At 34.0% G+C, this 13054-nt stretch overlaps 1 protein-coding gene across 1 annotated transcript in view; it reads left to right on the top strand.

Annotated features, from left to right (window-relative positions):
- The window catches only part of CUNH11orf65 (chromosome unknown C11orf65 homolog), a 50755-nt gene that overhangs the window by 5038 nt on the left and 32663 nt on the right, over window positions 1–13054 (top strand). The window contains exons 2-3 of the mRNA XM_039883172.1: window positions 2550–2638; window positions 8270–8362. Coding sequence (XP_039739106.1) covers window positions 2558–2638; window positions 8270–8362 — 174 coding nt within the window. The 5' untranslated portion in view covers window positions 2550–2557. The remainder of the gene's footprint in view (window positions 1–2549; window positions 2639–8269; window positions 8363–13054) is intronic.

Below are 13054 nucleotides of genomic sequence, written 5' to 3'. Positions count from 1 at the left end.
AAATTTTTACCTACAAAATTGAGAATGTATTTGGGAAAATATGCAATTTGTATGAATTAACACTAATGCTATCTTGTGCTACCTCACACATATATGTATGCTGCTTTAGACCTTAAATCACTAAGCATGATAATAAGAATAAAATAATCGAATTATTGGAAAGAATATTAAAAGACCCACAATAGTCCTAATGTCTCATCTATGTTTAGTTATTCATTTTTGTAAAATTTAGAAATTAAGCACCGTCATAGAATGTTTGTAGGTGTAAATTAACATTTTTGAGGACAGTTTGGCTGTGTAAAAATTTTAATGTGCATACTCTATTCTTTTTTATGAAGTTATTTATATATATGAACTATGTGTACATTGTAAAAACAAAATTACACTATATAAAAGAATATGTTGGAATAAAACCTTTTCATTTCCAAATCCAGTTTCCTTAGTTCTCCGAGGTCTCCCCAGAAACAATCATTGTTAGCAGGATCTTGTGTCCCCTTCTAGACAGTCAATGCAAAATATATACACCACAGCAATTCCACTTCTAAAAATGTATCTAACAAAAATTATTGCATATGTACACAAATAGATGTATCAAGATATTCGTTTTATAATTGTAACAGCAAAAAAAACCCAATCTGAATGTCCAATAATAATTAAATACTTAGTATGGACATATCCATATTTAGGAATGGTGTACGACTATAAAAAGAATGAGGAAGATCTATATGTATTAACATGGTAATGTCTCCAACACATATTGTTAGCATATGTTGCAGAAAATATGTATAGTTACATCACATTCATGCAAACAATTCTGTACCATATGTGTGTATATATAATATATATAAGCATGTGTGTATGTGTATATATATAGTTATAATTTAAATATATAAGAAAAGATCTGGAAGAATCACACATCTATTTAAGAAATGTAGTAATCTTTCAAGAGAGGACTAGACTAGAAGAAATAGGTTTTTCACTCTACAAGTCTACATTTGAAATTTTTACTACCAGAATGTATTTATGTGTTATTTACATAGTAACTTTTAAAGTAAATAAATATAAGTAATTAATATGAATAATTTAAACAGTAATGAGGTATTAAATAGAGAATGATATTTACATATTTTCTAATTCTGTTTAAATATTATCCCAATTCTATGGTTATTTGTGAATAACCAGATAAGTGTATTCTGTATGTTGACCAGTGAAAAAGAACATGGACAGAAAAACCTTAGAGTAATGAACTGAAGTAACTGCCATGTTTCAAATTTCAGCATAATTATTTTTTTATTTTTTTCTCACATTTTAAAATTAACTTTTTGATATGATTTTTAAAGTTAGGATAAGTTTCAGATGGCAAAGCTATCTTCTATATTAATCTCTTAATGATAGAAATAGTGACAGTGTCCTTAAAACTTATTAAAAGTGATTACCACACTATTCACAAGGAAAACTTTTTTTTTCCTGAAATATCCTGAAATACACAGATAAACTACACTTTGTTCCTTCTCCACCTGCTGGCTAGAAAGAGTATATCTCAAAATATGATCCTTCGATCAAAATTAACAAATCTTTTAAGCCCTAAATATCATTCCTTACTATTATTTGTGCTGATAGTTATTTGTAAGTTATGAGCATAATTGTGTTTAAAATGTTCATTACATCAATTTTTATCCAAAATAACACACATGGATAGTTCTTATTTTTGAAAATACTTTGTTTTATAATAATAGATATGATTTATTGAATGGTTACAATGAGCCAGAAACTGTACTAAATGCTTTACCTGTAGTATCTGATTTATTCCTCACAATTTTATAACGTAGGTACTATGAATCCCCATATTTTACAAATGAGGAAACTGAAGTTAGAATAAGTTTAAAAACTTATACGAGATTACACAACAAAGTAGGAGATAGAATATGTTAAGATTTAAACACTGGTATTACTTTAAACTTAAAGATTTAACCTATATCCCCATGCCTTCTATATGATTACAGCTACTTGAAGAAAAAGAAAAAAGTCATACTTTTTTTTTCTTCCTACTCTTAAAAATGTCAGTTTTTAAAACTCAGCAATATATAGTTAGGAAGAAAATATCTTTAGTTTTAAGCTTCCAAATAATTTGTGCATCAAAAGAGAAAAAAAACAAATTAAAGATAATATATAAAGAAATTTTTCTTTTATTTTTTCTAATAAATGGCACATCCTTTACAGTTTTTCTGTTTGGTCTCTGTCTCTCTAAATGTAATGCATGTATTAGTAGATGTGTGTTATACATTTGAATACTGCAGGGCTTTGGGATTTGTAAATCCTTTCAGCATTTCACAAGTAATAGTTCAGAATTTTAAAATTTTAAGCAAAATTTACTCAGTTTAGACTATGATAAAGAATCTCAGAACTACATTACTACTGTAAATTTAATGTGACATTATTTATATATTATTTCCTTTATACAACTCTATTTAATTGAGTTCTAGTGATAGTTTCATAATGGAGTATATAAAGTAATTTTAAGTATACCCCTTTTGCTTATTTTCTTTCAGGACTTTAAATGCCTTGGATACAGGAATTAGAATATACAAAGAGGGATAAAGCTGCCAGAGTCATTCAGAAGGCCTGGAAAAGTTTCCTTGTGAGTTTTTGTTGTTGTTTTGCAGCTTTCTTGAGATATAATTTAGATATCATAAGGTTCACTTGTTTAAAGTGTACAATTCAGTAGTTTTTAGTATATCTACAGAATTGTATACCACCCTTTGTTTTAAAAGCAGACATTTTTTAAAGTTTCAAAAACTTAACATTAATTAATAATCTCATTAGCCTCATAAGTATTTATTGAGTTCCTGATCTGGGCCAGGCACTTTGATAATAGCTACTAGCAATGAAAGTATCACTAACTGGCTCCTTTGGCTTTCACCTGTAAAAGTTTTATTTCTTGACTCGTTTGTGAACAGATGTTAGGAATACATTCACTCATTAAATATTAATTGAGTACCTAATCTTGAGGACTTAAAGTTTAATAATACACCATACCTGGATTAATGTAGTAGTTCCTTATCGTGCTCTAATATGGGTAGAGCTGGTTTTCTTATCTAATAAGAAATATTCCAAGTTGATTTACCTGGTTAGGTGAGAGCCAAGAGCTAAAATGACTTCACTCTTCTCTCTGACAGCAGCAGGACTCTTGTCTCCCTGATAATTTTGTATGAAGTTATATGGCTCTGATTCTAGCACACGAGAGTACCTTTGATTCAGTTAACCAAGTCTTGTAAAAATAGCTTTTATTATTTGCCTCTACTGCCTCTATCGACGCCTTAAAACCCATGCTGGGGTGTAACTATTGATTTCCAACACTAAAATAAAATAAAAAAAATTTAATCTACTATTCCTTTGATGGTTTATATCAGCCTACTTGTCATCTAGGCTCGAGCAGTTCTGTCATTTGTAACTTCTTTTCTCTTACATCCAGACATCTAGATCCAATTAGCCACATGCCTTTAAATCCTATTATATTCCTGGCACTGTGCTACGCATTTTACAATACATCCTTGTCCTTAAGGAGCTTCAGTAGAGAAGACATATATGAAAAAAACAAGTTGTGTGTGTGTATGTGTGTGAGATTTTACCAAGATGGTAGACTGAGCACATATTTTCAGTTTCTGTCCCTCCAGAACCCCATTGAAATGAAAATACAGAAATTTAACCCGTAATAGAGAGAAGGGAGTTCATGAGCAAATAAGAAAATTTATCTCATTTATGGAAAAACAAAAATAGATGGTAGGATTATGCTAGAGAAACTGTTTAGAAGATTTGCCTAGATATACTTCAAAGGGGGCCCAGTGAGAGACCTGGTTTGTCATTGGAATCCTAGAAAAGATATCAGTTAGGAGTTATCAATTTAAAAGGGCTGGAAGAGAATGACTATAGACAAGGGGGCTGATTGAAGGTCTGCACATGGAACAGCGGTACCAGTTGTCTCCACTGTCACTTTAATGCCCAAAGCTACATTTACCATTAGTCAAAAATCTGCTGATAGATGGATATTTATCAGTGCGTGGCAGGAGCAGCAGGGAACCCTAAGGCTTATCTCTAAAAAATTTAAATGAACTATCTGGGAAAGCTAATTCTAGCATGGATTTGGCACTCCACATTAAAACCCTCTTAATTTTAGTATTTGAGAGACTCAAATACTGTTGCTGGCTATCTGACCAAAACCCCTCTAAGAAAGTCTGTTGATTAACTTATTCTATCCACATCATGAAGCTCCCAGGCAATCTTCCCACTCATAAATGTGAACAGTGGGGAAAAAAGCACAGGATACTGATACTAGCTCCCAAGAAAAACTGACACAGACCTTCATTCTTAACTACAGTCATGTACCATATAAGTTACCAAATGACTGCATATGTGACAGTGGTATACCATATAGCCTAGGTGTATAGTACGCTATATACCTAGGTTTGTGTAAGTGCACTCTGTGATGTTCGCACAATGATGAAATTGCCAAAGGACACATTTTTCAGAACAAATTCCTGTCATTAAGCGACACATGACCGTATTAATGGACAACCAAGGATCACCTGACATTTAAGGAAAACCAATGATGTATAACAAAAGAAAGAAAAAAGAAAGAAATAAAAGAAAAATAACAGAACCTGAAGGAAATAAAAATGGTAATTGATTCAGTTTAGATTGGCATGGTGAATGAATGGCTTTAAGAGGGTTGCATCTGGAGATAAAATGGTACCCTATGTAGTAGAAGCTATATCCGAGAAGTTGGACTTAAAAAGTGGCTAGAAACCCTGAAGAAGAGCTAACCATGAAAGTCATGGTTCAAGTATAATGCAAATTAAAATAGTTCTAAGATGTCAAGAGAATACATTTGATCTTGATTCTAGATATATTCTACTTCAAGTAGCCCAGAGGTGACTTCTAATAAGAATGCATAGTTTTAGCATATTACATGGCCCTATAGGTGAATAATTTGCATAGTGAGAATAATATAAATGCAGACTTTTGTCTATCATTTTAAATATTTTTATCAAAGTAATATGTGCTCTTCTTTAAAATAAGCAAAATAATATAGAAAAATGTATGCTAAAAAGCAAGCATTTTATGCCAGCCTACTCTTTTCTACCTTCATACCCCTAAAGCAACCACTTTAAACTATTTTTTTGTTTTGGATCTGATAGTAGTTAGTTTCATGCTTTTAAATAATATGCTCAGGTAATTATTTTTATTTATCAACTTTAGAAGTGATCTGTTGACTTTCAGAAAAGGTGAAGAATTTATATTATCTTATACAACCTTGCTTATCTCCTCTCCCAGTAACATAAATCATTACTTTTTTATTTCCTCTATTTGTTACCTTATTGCTTTAAAGAATATTTAAACTTTTGTTTCTTGTTCCATTACACTAACATAGGATTACTTGAAACTCATACATGATGAGAGTATAAATATCCTTACCCTTTTCTTCATATACCCTCCCAATATTCTAACCCCCAAGTTCTATCACCTCTACTATTACATTGTCAATATTCACTTGGAGCAATTTTTCACATATCCTTAATATAAGTCTTTTATTAAGTATATGTATTGCAAATACACGACACCACCAAAAGAAACTAATAAAGCTTCATTAACTGACCATAAAGAAATGGAGATCTATGAACTGTCTGACAGGAATTCAGAATAATCCTTCCAAAGAAGTTTATTGAAACTACAAGATCATATAGACTGAACTATCTCAGTGGAAACATTCTCCCATGGATGCTAAGACTTTTATATCCACAGAGCCCAAAGGTACAAGGATGTGAAGCAAAATTTTCACTAGTGGATCATTAGAGGTAATATCGAGAGGGAGCCACTTTCATTTCTATCCTTTGATTCTCAGAGCCATAAATGCTGGTGTGGGAGAAATATAGCATCACATCTTGGTTATTGATTCAAATCATATACTATAACATGGAGGACATCACCCTAATCTGAAAAGTGTTATCACTCTGATTGTAATTGCGTCTCTAAAATGCCATTCCACCATTCCTTCAGGCCAGTTGGTTTAAGATGATGGGGAAGAGGATATTATTAGTGAATTTCATGAGCATGAGCCCATTGATGTATTACATTTGCTGTGAAGCAAATTCTCTGATCAGAAGCAATGCTATGTGGAATACTATGATAGTGAATAAAGCATTTTGAAAGTATACAGTTGGTGGGATTTTTTAGAAGCATCGTGCACACAGAAGAGTAAAATATCAATTCCAGTGAGACTAAAGTGTTACTCCTTCAATAATAGAAGTGTTCCAATTAATCAATGTGCCACAGGGAAGCCAGATAATTCCACCAAGGAATGGTGTCATATTAGGAGCTTACTGTTAGCCAATGTTTTGGCAAAGTGAGCACTCAGCAGTGGCAGTAGCCAGATATGGTGAATAGAAATCCATGTTGTTGAGCCCATGAATAATCACCATTCCTGCTACCATGGCCACTTTGTTCATGAGCTCATTGGGCAAGGAAGAGCAGTGGCTAGGGGAAAAGGCTGACTGACTCCAAAGAACTGGTCTCCTTGCGTAAATAATTAAGATTCTTCTTTGCTGAGATTACCCTTCGGTGAGCTTTCACACAGGACACAAATATCTCCACACTTGGTGTGCATTTGCGGGTGGGGGTTGACCTCCTCTCTAGACATTCTTGTCACCAATTTTCTAACCATATTCTTTCCAAATCCTTGACCAGCCAGCCAAACCATCAGTCACTGCCCATCTGTAGATCTGTGCCTCTCGCCATTTTTCCTTCCATGTGCAATACACAGTCATGTGTGCTGCTTGAGATTCTGTCTTCTGGAAGGATTTCTCTTCATCCCTGTCTTTCAGGACCATCCCTGAGTAAACTGTAGTATATAAAGAACTTCCTATAGGTTACACTTTGAACTTGACCTCTTGAGGCCTGCTAGATTGAGTTTGACTGATACAATGCAGAATAACTTGTATACCTTCCAAGACACGGCCTTCAGAAGCCTTGCAATTTCTATTTTCTCTCTCTCTTTGGTACTTTGAAACCTCCATGCTATGAAGAAACTCAGACTGAAAATACATTTGGAAAGAGAGGTCCAGCCATCGCAGATGTTCCAACAATTTAAGCTGAAAATCCAAATACGTATATGCAACCATATTAAATCACCCAGTTCCAGCTGATCTGGCAGCTGACCACAGCCACATACATGTTCATGCAAGACCAGCTGAAGTTCCCTGTCAACCCACAGAAAATAGTTGCTACTTTAAGTCACAAAGTTTTGAGGTAGTTTGATACCGTAATCTACATATTTAGAAAATACTATTCAGATTTTAAACCATCATAAATTTTTCTTGATACTCAATTTGGAATTTTACTTAGGGGAAATTATACCCTTCAGAAAGAGTATTATTTGTGTCAGTATGGGCCACGCCAAATGCAATGGGGCTTCAAATTGTTGCATGGGTGCTATGGATTACTTCAATTTAAATTGATTTGATTTGACTTAAAACCAAACTGTGGGGGAGGGAGGAGTTTACCAAGAGTTATTAAGAGTGTTCTGGGGGTATAGGATATGAAGAGAGAGTTACTAAAAAAATAGTTTTCCAAGATAGAAGAATTGTTTGGAGCTGTTTCACTAAATGTATGATAACATGAAAAGCAGATAGGGTTTGTAAATTAGTGTAATTACTACAGGAATGAGGAAGATTCTGTACTGATTATGATAGATAATATTTACTGAAGGTTTTCTTATGCCAGAAGTTGTTTTAAGTGCTTTACAAATATTAACTCATTTATTCCTCACCATAGCTGTATGAAATCACTACTATCATTCTCATATTTTAGATAAGAAACTGAGCAGAGAGGTTAAGCAACTTTTCCAGAGTCATGTAGCCAGTAAGTACTCACAATTGAACACAGAAAAATATTATACCATAGTCAGTGTTGTTAATGATTAGGCTGTATTTTTGTCTCTTTCCTATGTTACTCTGGAGTATATAGAAGTGACCCACCAAAGTTCTGTATATTTTATTTATATTTGCTAGTGATGCAATTTCAAGTGTAAGGGTAAAACTCTTTGTGAGAATAATACCAACATTGCCTGGCTTGTCAAAGCAAACCCTGAATGGATACTATTTCTAAGATGTAGTTTACACATATGAAATCTATTTTATGCCCTAATTAGGAAAAAGCTAATTAGAGGTAGGAAACCCAGTTTTAACCATATAATCTCATGTGTTTTAACCTTTAGAATGTCGCTATATTCCAACACTTTAAAAGTCTGATTAATATAAGAAGACAAGGGGAGCCACGTCAGATAGTGAGATATATTAACCCTAAAGAGGTAAGGACATTATTTAATGATACAGCATCTTTTTTCCCCCTTTTAACATTAAAAAATGTGCGGCTACTTTAGAAATTCAATATGCTTGTATTTGTTCCTTTTTAAAAACTTTTTTATTTGAAGTATTACACACATATAGGAATTTCATAAAACAAAAGCACATAACTCAGTGAATCACCAAAAGCAAACCACTGCCTTCAGGTGTTCTACAAATCACTGCCAAACTCCCTTCTTCTAAAAGGTAACCACTGTTTTGAATTCTAGCACTGTATTTTAGTTTTTTTCTGTTTTAAAACTATATATAAATAGACTCCTATAGTATAATTTTGTGTCTAGCTTTATCCAACATTATGTTTATGTAGCTAAACTTCATCCATTTTACTAAAAATAATAGCATTATTCTATTTTTTTAATATACTGCATTTGTTCATTTTACAGTTGATTGACATTTGGATATTTTCGAGTTTGAGGCTATTATAAAGAGTGCTTCTGAGAATATTTTTATTTATGTTTCCTGGTGCACATGTGCATGAATTTCTTTTGGTTTCTACTCCACCTAGAAATGGAATTGCTGGGTGACAGGATATGCCAAGCTGTTTTCCAAAGTTATTATACTAATTTATATTCACTATCAGCAGTCTTTTGGAATTCCTGGTGCTCTACATCCTCATCAGCACATAATATTGTCAGTTTTTTAATATGCATTTCCCTGATTACTAATTAAGTTAAGCGTCTTTCTGAGGAGTTTAGCTTCTGATTGAAATCCTATGTGATTTTTCAAGCCTGATCACAAGCAATTTCAAAGGCCTTACCTGACAGAGGCCTCACAGGGAAAAGCTGCCCTCTACATACCAGACACAGCCAGTGCACTATAGCTTTCGAAGGGGGAGTTGCACTCAAGGAGTCAGGCTCCCATGGCCAAGACTGCTGTTGGGCATAGTATTTACTTTCTTAGACCAGCACCTTGACTCCTAGATCTTATTACCTGAGGCCTTGCACAGAGGTCTTCAGGACCTCTGCCGAGACCTTTTTATGGGGAGAAATTTGAAGACACTTTCCCAACTCTGACTCAGTCTATTCTGACCCTCCTCCCTCAATCTCATCCTCCCCCTGACCCCTTTCCCCACAAACACCTCAGAGTCCAAAAGGCAGCCAGAGCCTTTTATCTGGGACACTCTCAACAGTGAGAGGATACCCACATCTGCACTGAGCCACCTGACCCTCGACCAGGGCACAGTTCCCTGAGCAAAAATGGAACAAGTGGAGTTGTTCCTTCCTTAGGTTTTAGATGCTTTAATTCTTGCTTATACTATTGTGGTAAGTGAATAAAAGCTTTCGTTCCCTTTTTGTTTGTTTCTTTATTGATTACTCTGACTCATCTATCTTTCTCAAAGATCACCTGAGCTCCTGATACTTATTTTCACATCTGTTGTGTGTATGTCATCTCTCTATTCTTATTGGTTTTAAGCAGTTCTTTATATATTCTTTATACAAGCCCTTTGTCAATTATCTGTTACATGTATTTTTCACTCCATGATTTGACTTCTTGCTCTCTTTTTTAAATTAAGTTTATTGGGGTAACATTGGTTAATACAATTATATAATTTTCAGGTGTAATTATCATTTCATATCTGTATATTCTACGGTGTGTTTACCACCCAAACTCCAGTTTCCTTCAGCTGCCATATATTTGATCCCACTTCACCCTCTCCCTATCCCCCTATAATTGATCCCCTTTACGCCACCTACCACACCCCTCCTCCCCCACTAGTAACCACCACTCTATAGTCCATGTCCACGAGTCTGTTTGTTTGTCCTGCTCATTGGTTGCTTTTAGGTTTATATTCCACATATAAGTGATTTTCAACTTTTTCTGTCTGGCTTATTTCGCTTAGCATGATTATCTCTAGGTCCATCCATGTTGTCACAAATGTTGCTTGCAAATATATTTTCCCATTTGGATGATTGTCTCTATACCTTGTTGATGGTTCCTTTTGCTGAGCAGAAGCTTTTTAGTTTGATGTAGTCTCATTCATTTATTTTTCCTTTTACTTCCATTGCTTTTATGGTCAAGTTCATAAAATCCTCTTTAGTTAAGGTCCTTGAGCTTGGTTCCTATGTTTTCTTCTATGCATTTCATTGTTTCAGGTCTTATATTTAGGTCTTAACCCATTTTGAATTAAATTTGGTGTGAGGTGATAGACAACAGTCTAGTTTCATTGTTTTGCAGATGGCTTTCCAGTTTTCCCAATGCCATTATTGAAGAGGCTTTCTTTTCTCCACTGTATGTTTTTGGCTCTTTGTCGAAAATTATTTGCCCATATAAATTGGGTTTACTTCTGGACTCTTGATTCTGTTCCACTGGTCCATGTGTCTGTTTTGCTGCCAATACCATGCCGTTTTGATTACTGTCGCTTTGTAGTATTATATGAAGTCAGACAGAGTGATGCCTCCAGCCTTGCTCTTTTTTCTTAGGATGACTTTTGCAAATCGGTGTCTTTTGTGCTTCCACATAAATTTGATGATTTTTTGTTGTATATCTTTAAAATTCATTAAACCTGTGTAATGCTTTCGTTGATATGGTCATTTTAACTATGTTGATTCTTCCAATCTAAGAACACAGAATGTTCCATTTCTTTGTATCGTCTTTGATTTCTTTTAATAGAGTCTTGCAGTTTTCATTATATAGGTCCTTCACATGTTTTGTTAAATTTATTCCTAGGTATTTTATTCTTTTTGGTACGATTGCAAAAGAAATTATTTTTTCCACTTCTTTTTCTGACACTTCATTATTAGAGTATAGGAATGCTATGGATTTTTGAACATTGATTTTGTATCCAGATACTTTACTGTTTTCTCATTGTTTCTAGTAGTGTTCTTGTGGAGTCTTTAGGGTTTTCTATATAGAGAATCATGTCACCCACAAATAGTGACAATTTGACTTCTTCGTTTCCTATTTGAATGCCTTTTAAATCTTTCTCTTCACTTATTGCACTCGCTAGGACCTCCAATGTTATATTGAATAACAAAGGTGATAGTGGACAGCTTTGCCTTGTTCCTGATCTTAGGGGGAAGGTTTTTAGTTTTTCACCATTAAGTATAATGTCAGCTGAGGGTTTGTCATATATGGCCTTTATGATGTTAAGGTACTTTCCTTCTATACCGATTTTGTGAAGTGTTTTAATCATACATGGATGCTGTATCTTGTCGAAGGCTTTTTCTGCATCTATGGATATGATCATATGATTCTTATTTTTTAATTTGTTTATGTGGTATATCACATTAATCGATTTGCATATGTTGAACCATCCCTGTGCCCCTGGGATGAAGCCCACTTGATCGTGGTGTGTAATCTTTTTAATATGTCGCTGTATTTGGTTCGCTGGTATCTTATTTAGGATTTTTGCACCTGTGTTCATGAGAGATATTGGTCCATAGTTTTCTTTTTTGTGTGTTATCTTTACCAGGTGTTGGTATCAAGGTAATATTGGCCTCATAAAATGAGTTGGGAAGAATTGACTCCTCTTCGATTTTTTGGAAGAGTTTGAGGAGAATAGGTATTAAATCTTCTTTGAATATTTGGTAGAATTCACTGGTGAAGCCATCTGGTCCTGGACTTTGACTTTTTGGTAGGTTTTTGATGATTGTTTTAATTTCCATACTGCTGATCTGTCTATTTAGATTTTCCGGTTCCTCTTGATTCAGTCTAGGAAGGTTGTATTTTTCTAAGTGCTGGTCCATTTCTTCCAGGTTATTGAATTTGGTGTTATATACTTTTTCATAGTATTCTTGCATGATCCTTTGTATTTCTGCAGTGTCTGTCGTAATTTCCCCTCTTTCATCCTTGATTTTGTTTATTTGTGTCCTTTCTCTTTTTTCCTTAGTGAGTCTAGCCAGGGGTTCGTCAATTTTATTAACCTTCACAAAGAACCAGCTCTTTATTGCATTTATTTTTTTCTATTGTTCTTTTGTTTTCAATTTCATTTATTTCTGCTCTAATTTTGATAATTTCTTTCCTTCTGCTGACTTTAGGCTTCATTTGTTCTTCCTTATCCAGTTTTTAAAATGAAGTGTTAGATTGTTTATTTGGGCTCTTGTTTTTGGAGATAGGCCAGTAATGATATGAACTTTCCTCTTATGACCACTTTTGCTGTGTCCAAAAAGTTTTGATATGTTGTACTATCATTATCCTTCTTTCTATGTATCTCTTGATCTCTGTTTTTATTTCTTCTCTGACCCAGTTATTCTTCAGTAGTATGTTGTTTAATCTCCATTTATTTGTGGTTCTTTCCACTTCCTTTTTACAGTTGATCTCTAGTTTCAAAGCATTATCATCAGAGAATATGGTTGGTATGATTTCACCCCTCTTATATTTGTTGAGGTTATCTCTGTGTTCCAGTATGTGGTCAATCCTTGAGAATGTTCCATGTGCACTAGAGAAGAATTTATAAGCAGCTGTTTTGGGATGGAAGACTCTGTAAATGTCAATTATGTCCAGTTGGTCTAATGTATCATTTAAGGATGTTATTTCCTTATTGATTTTCTGTTTGGATGATCTGTCCATATCTGACTGTTGGGTATTTAGGTCTCCTACTACGATAGTGTTTTGGTTTGTTTCTCCCTTTAGTTCTGTTAGTAATTACATATTTCAAGGCTCCCTGATTGGGAGCATAGATATTAATAATAAGTGTT

The sequence above is a fragment of the Pteropus medius genome, unplaced genomic scaffold, assembly GCF_902729225.1.
Source record: "Pteropus medius unplaced genomic scaffold, Ma_sr-lr_union100, whole genome shotgun sequence".
Taxonomy (NCBI): Eukaryota; Metazoa; Chordata; class Mammalia; order Chiroptera; family Pteropodidae; genus Pteropus; species Pteropus medius.
Note: the sequence above shows the minus strand (reverse complement) of the source record. Positions and strands in the feature narration are given on the sequence as shown.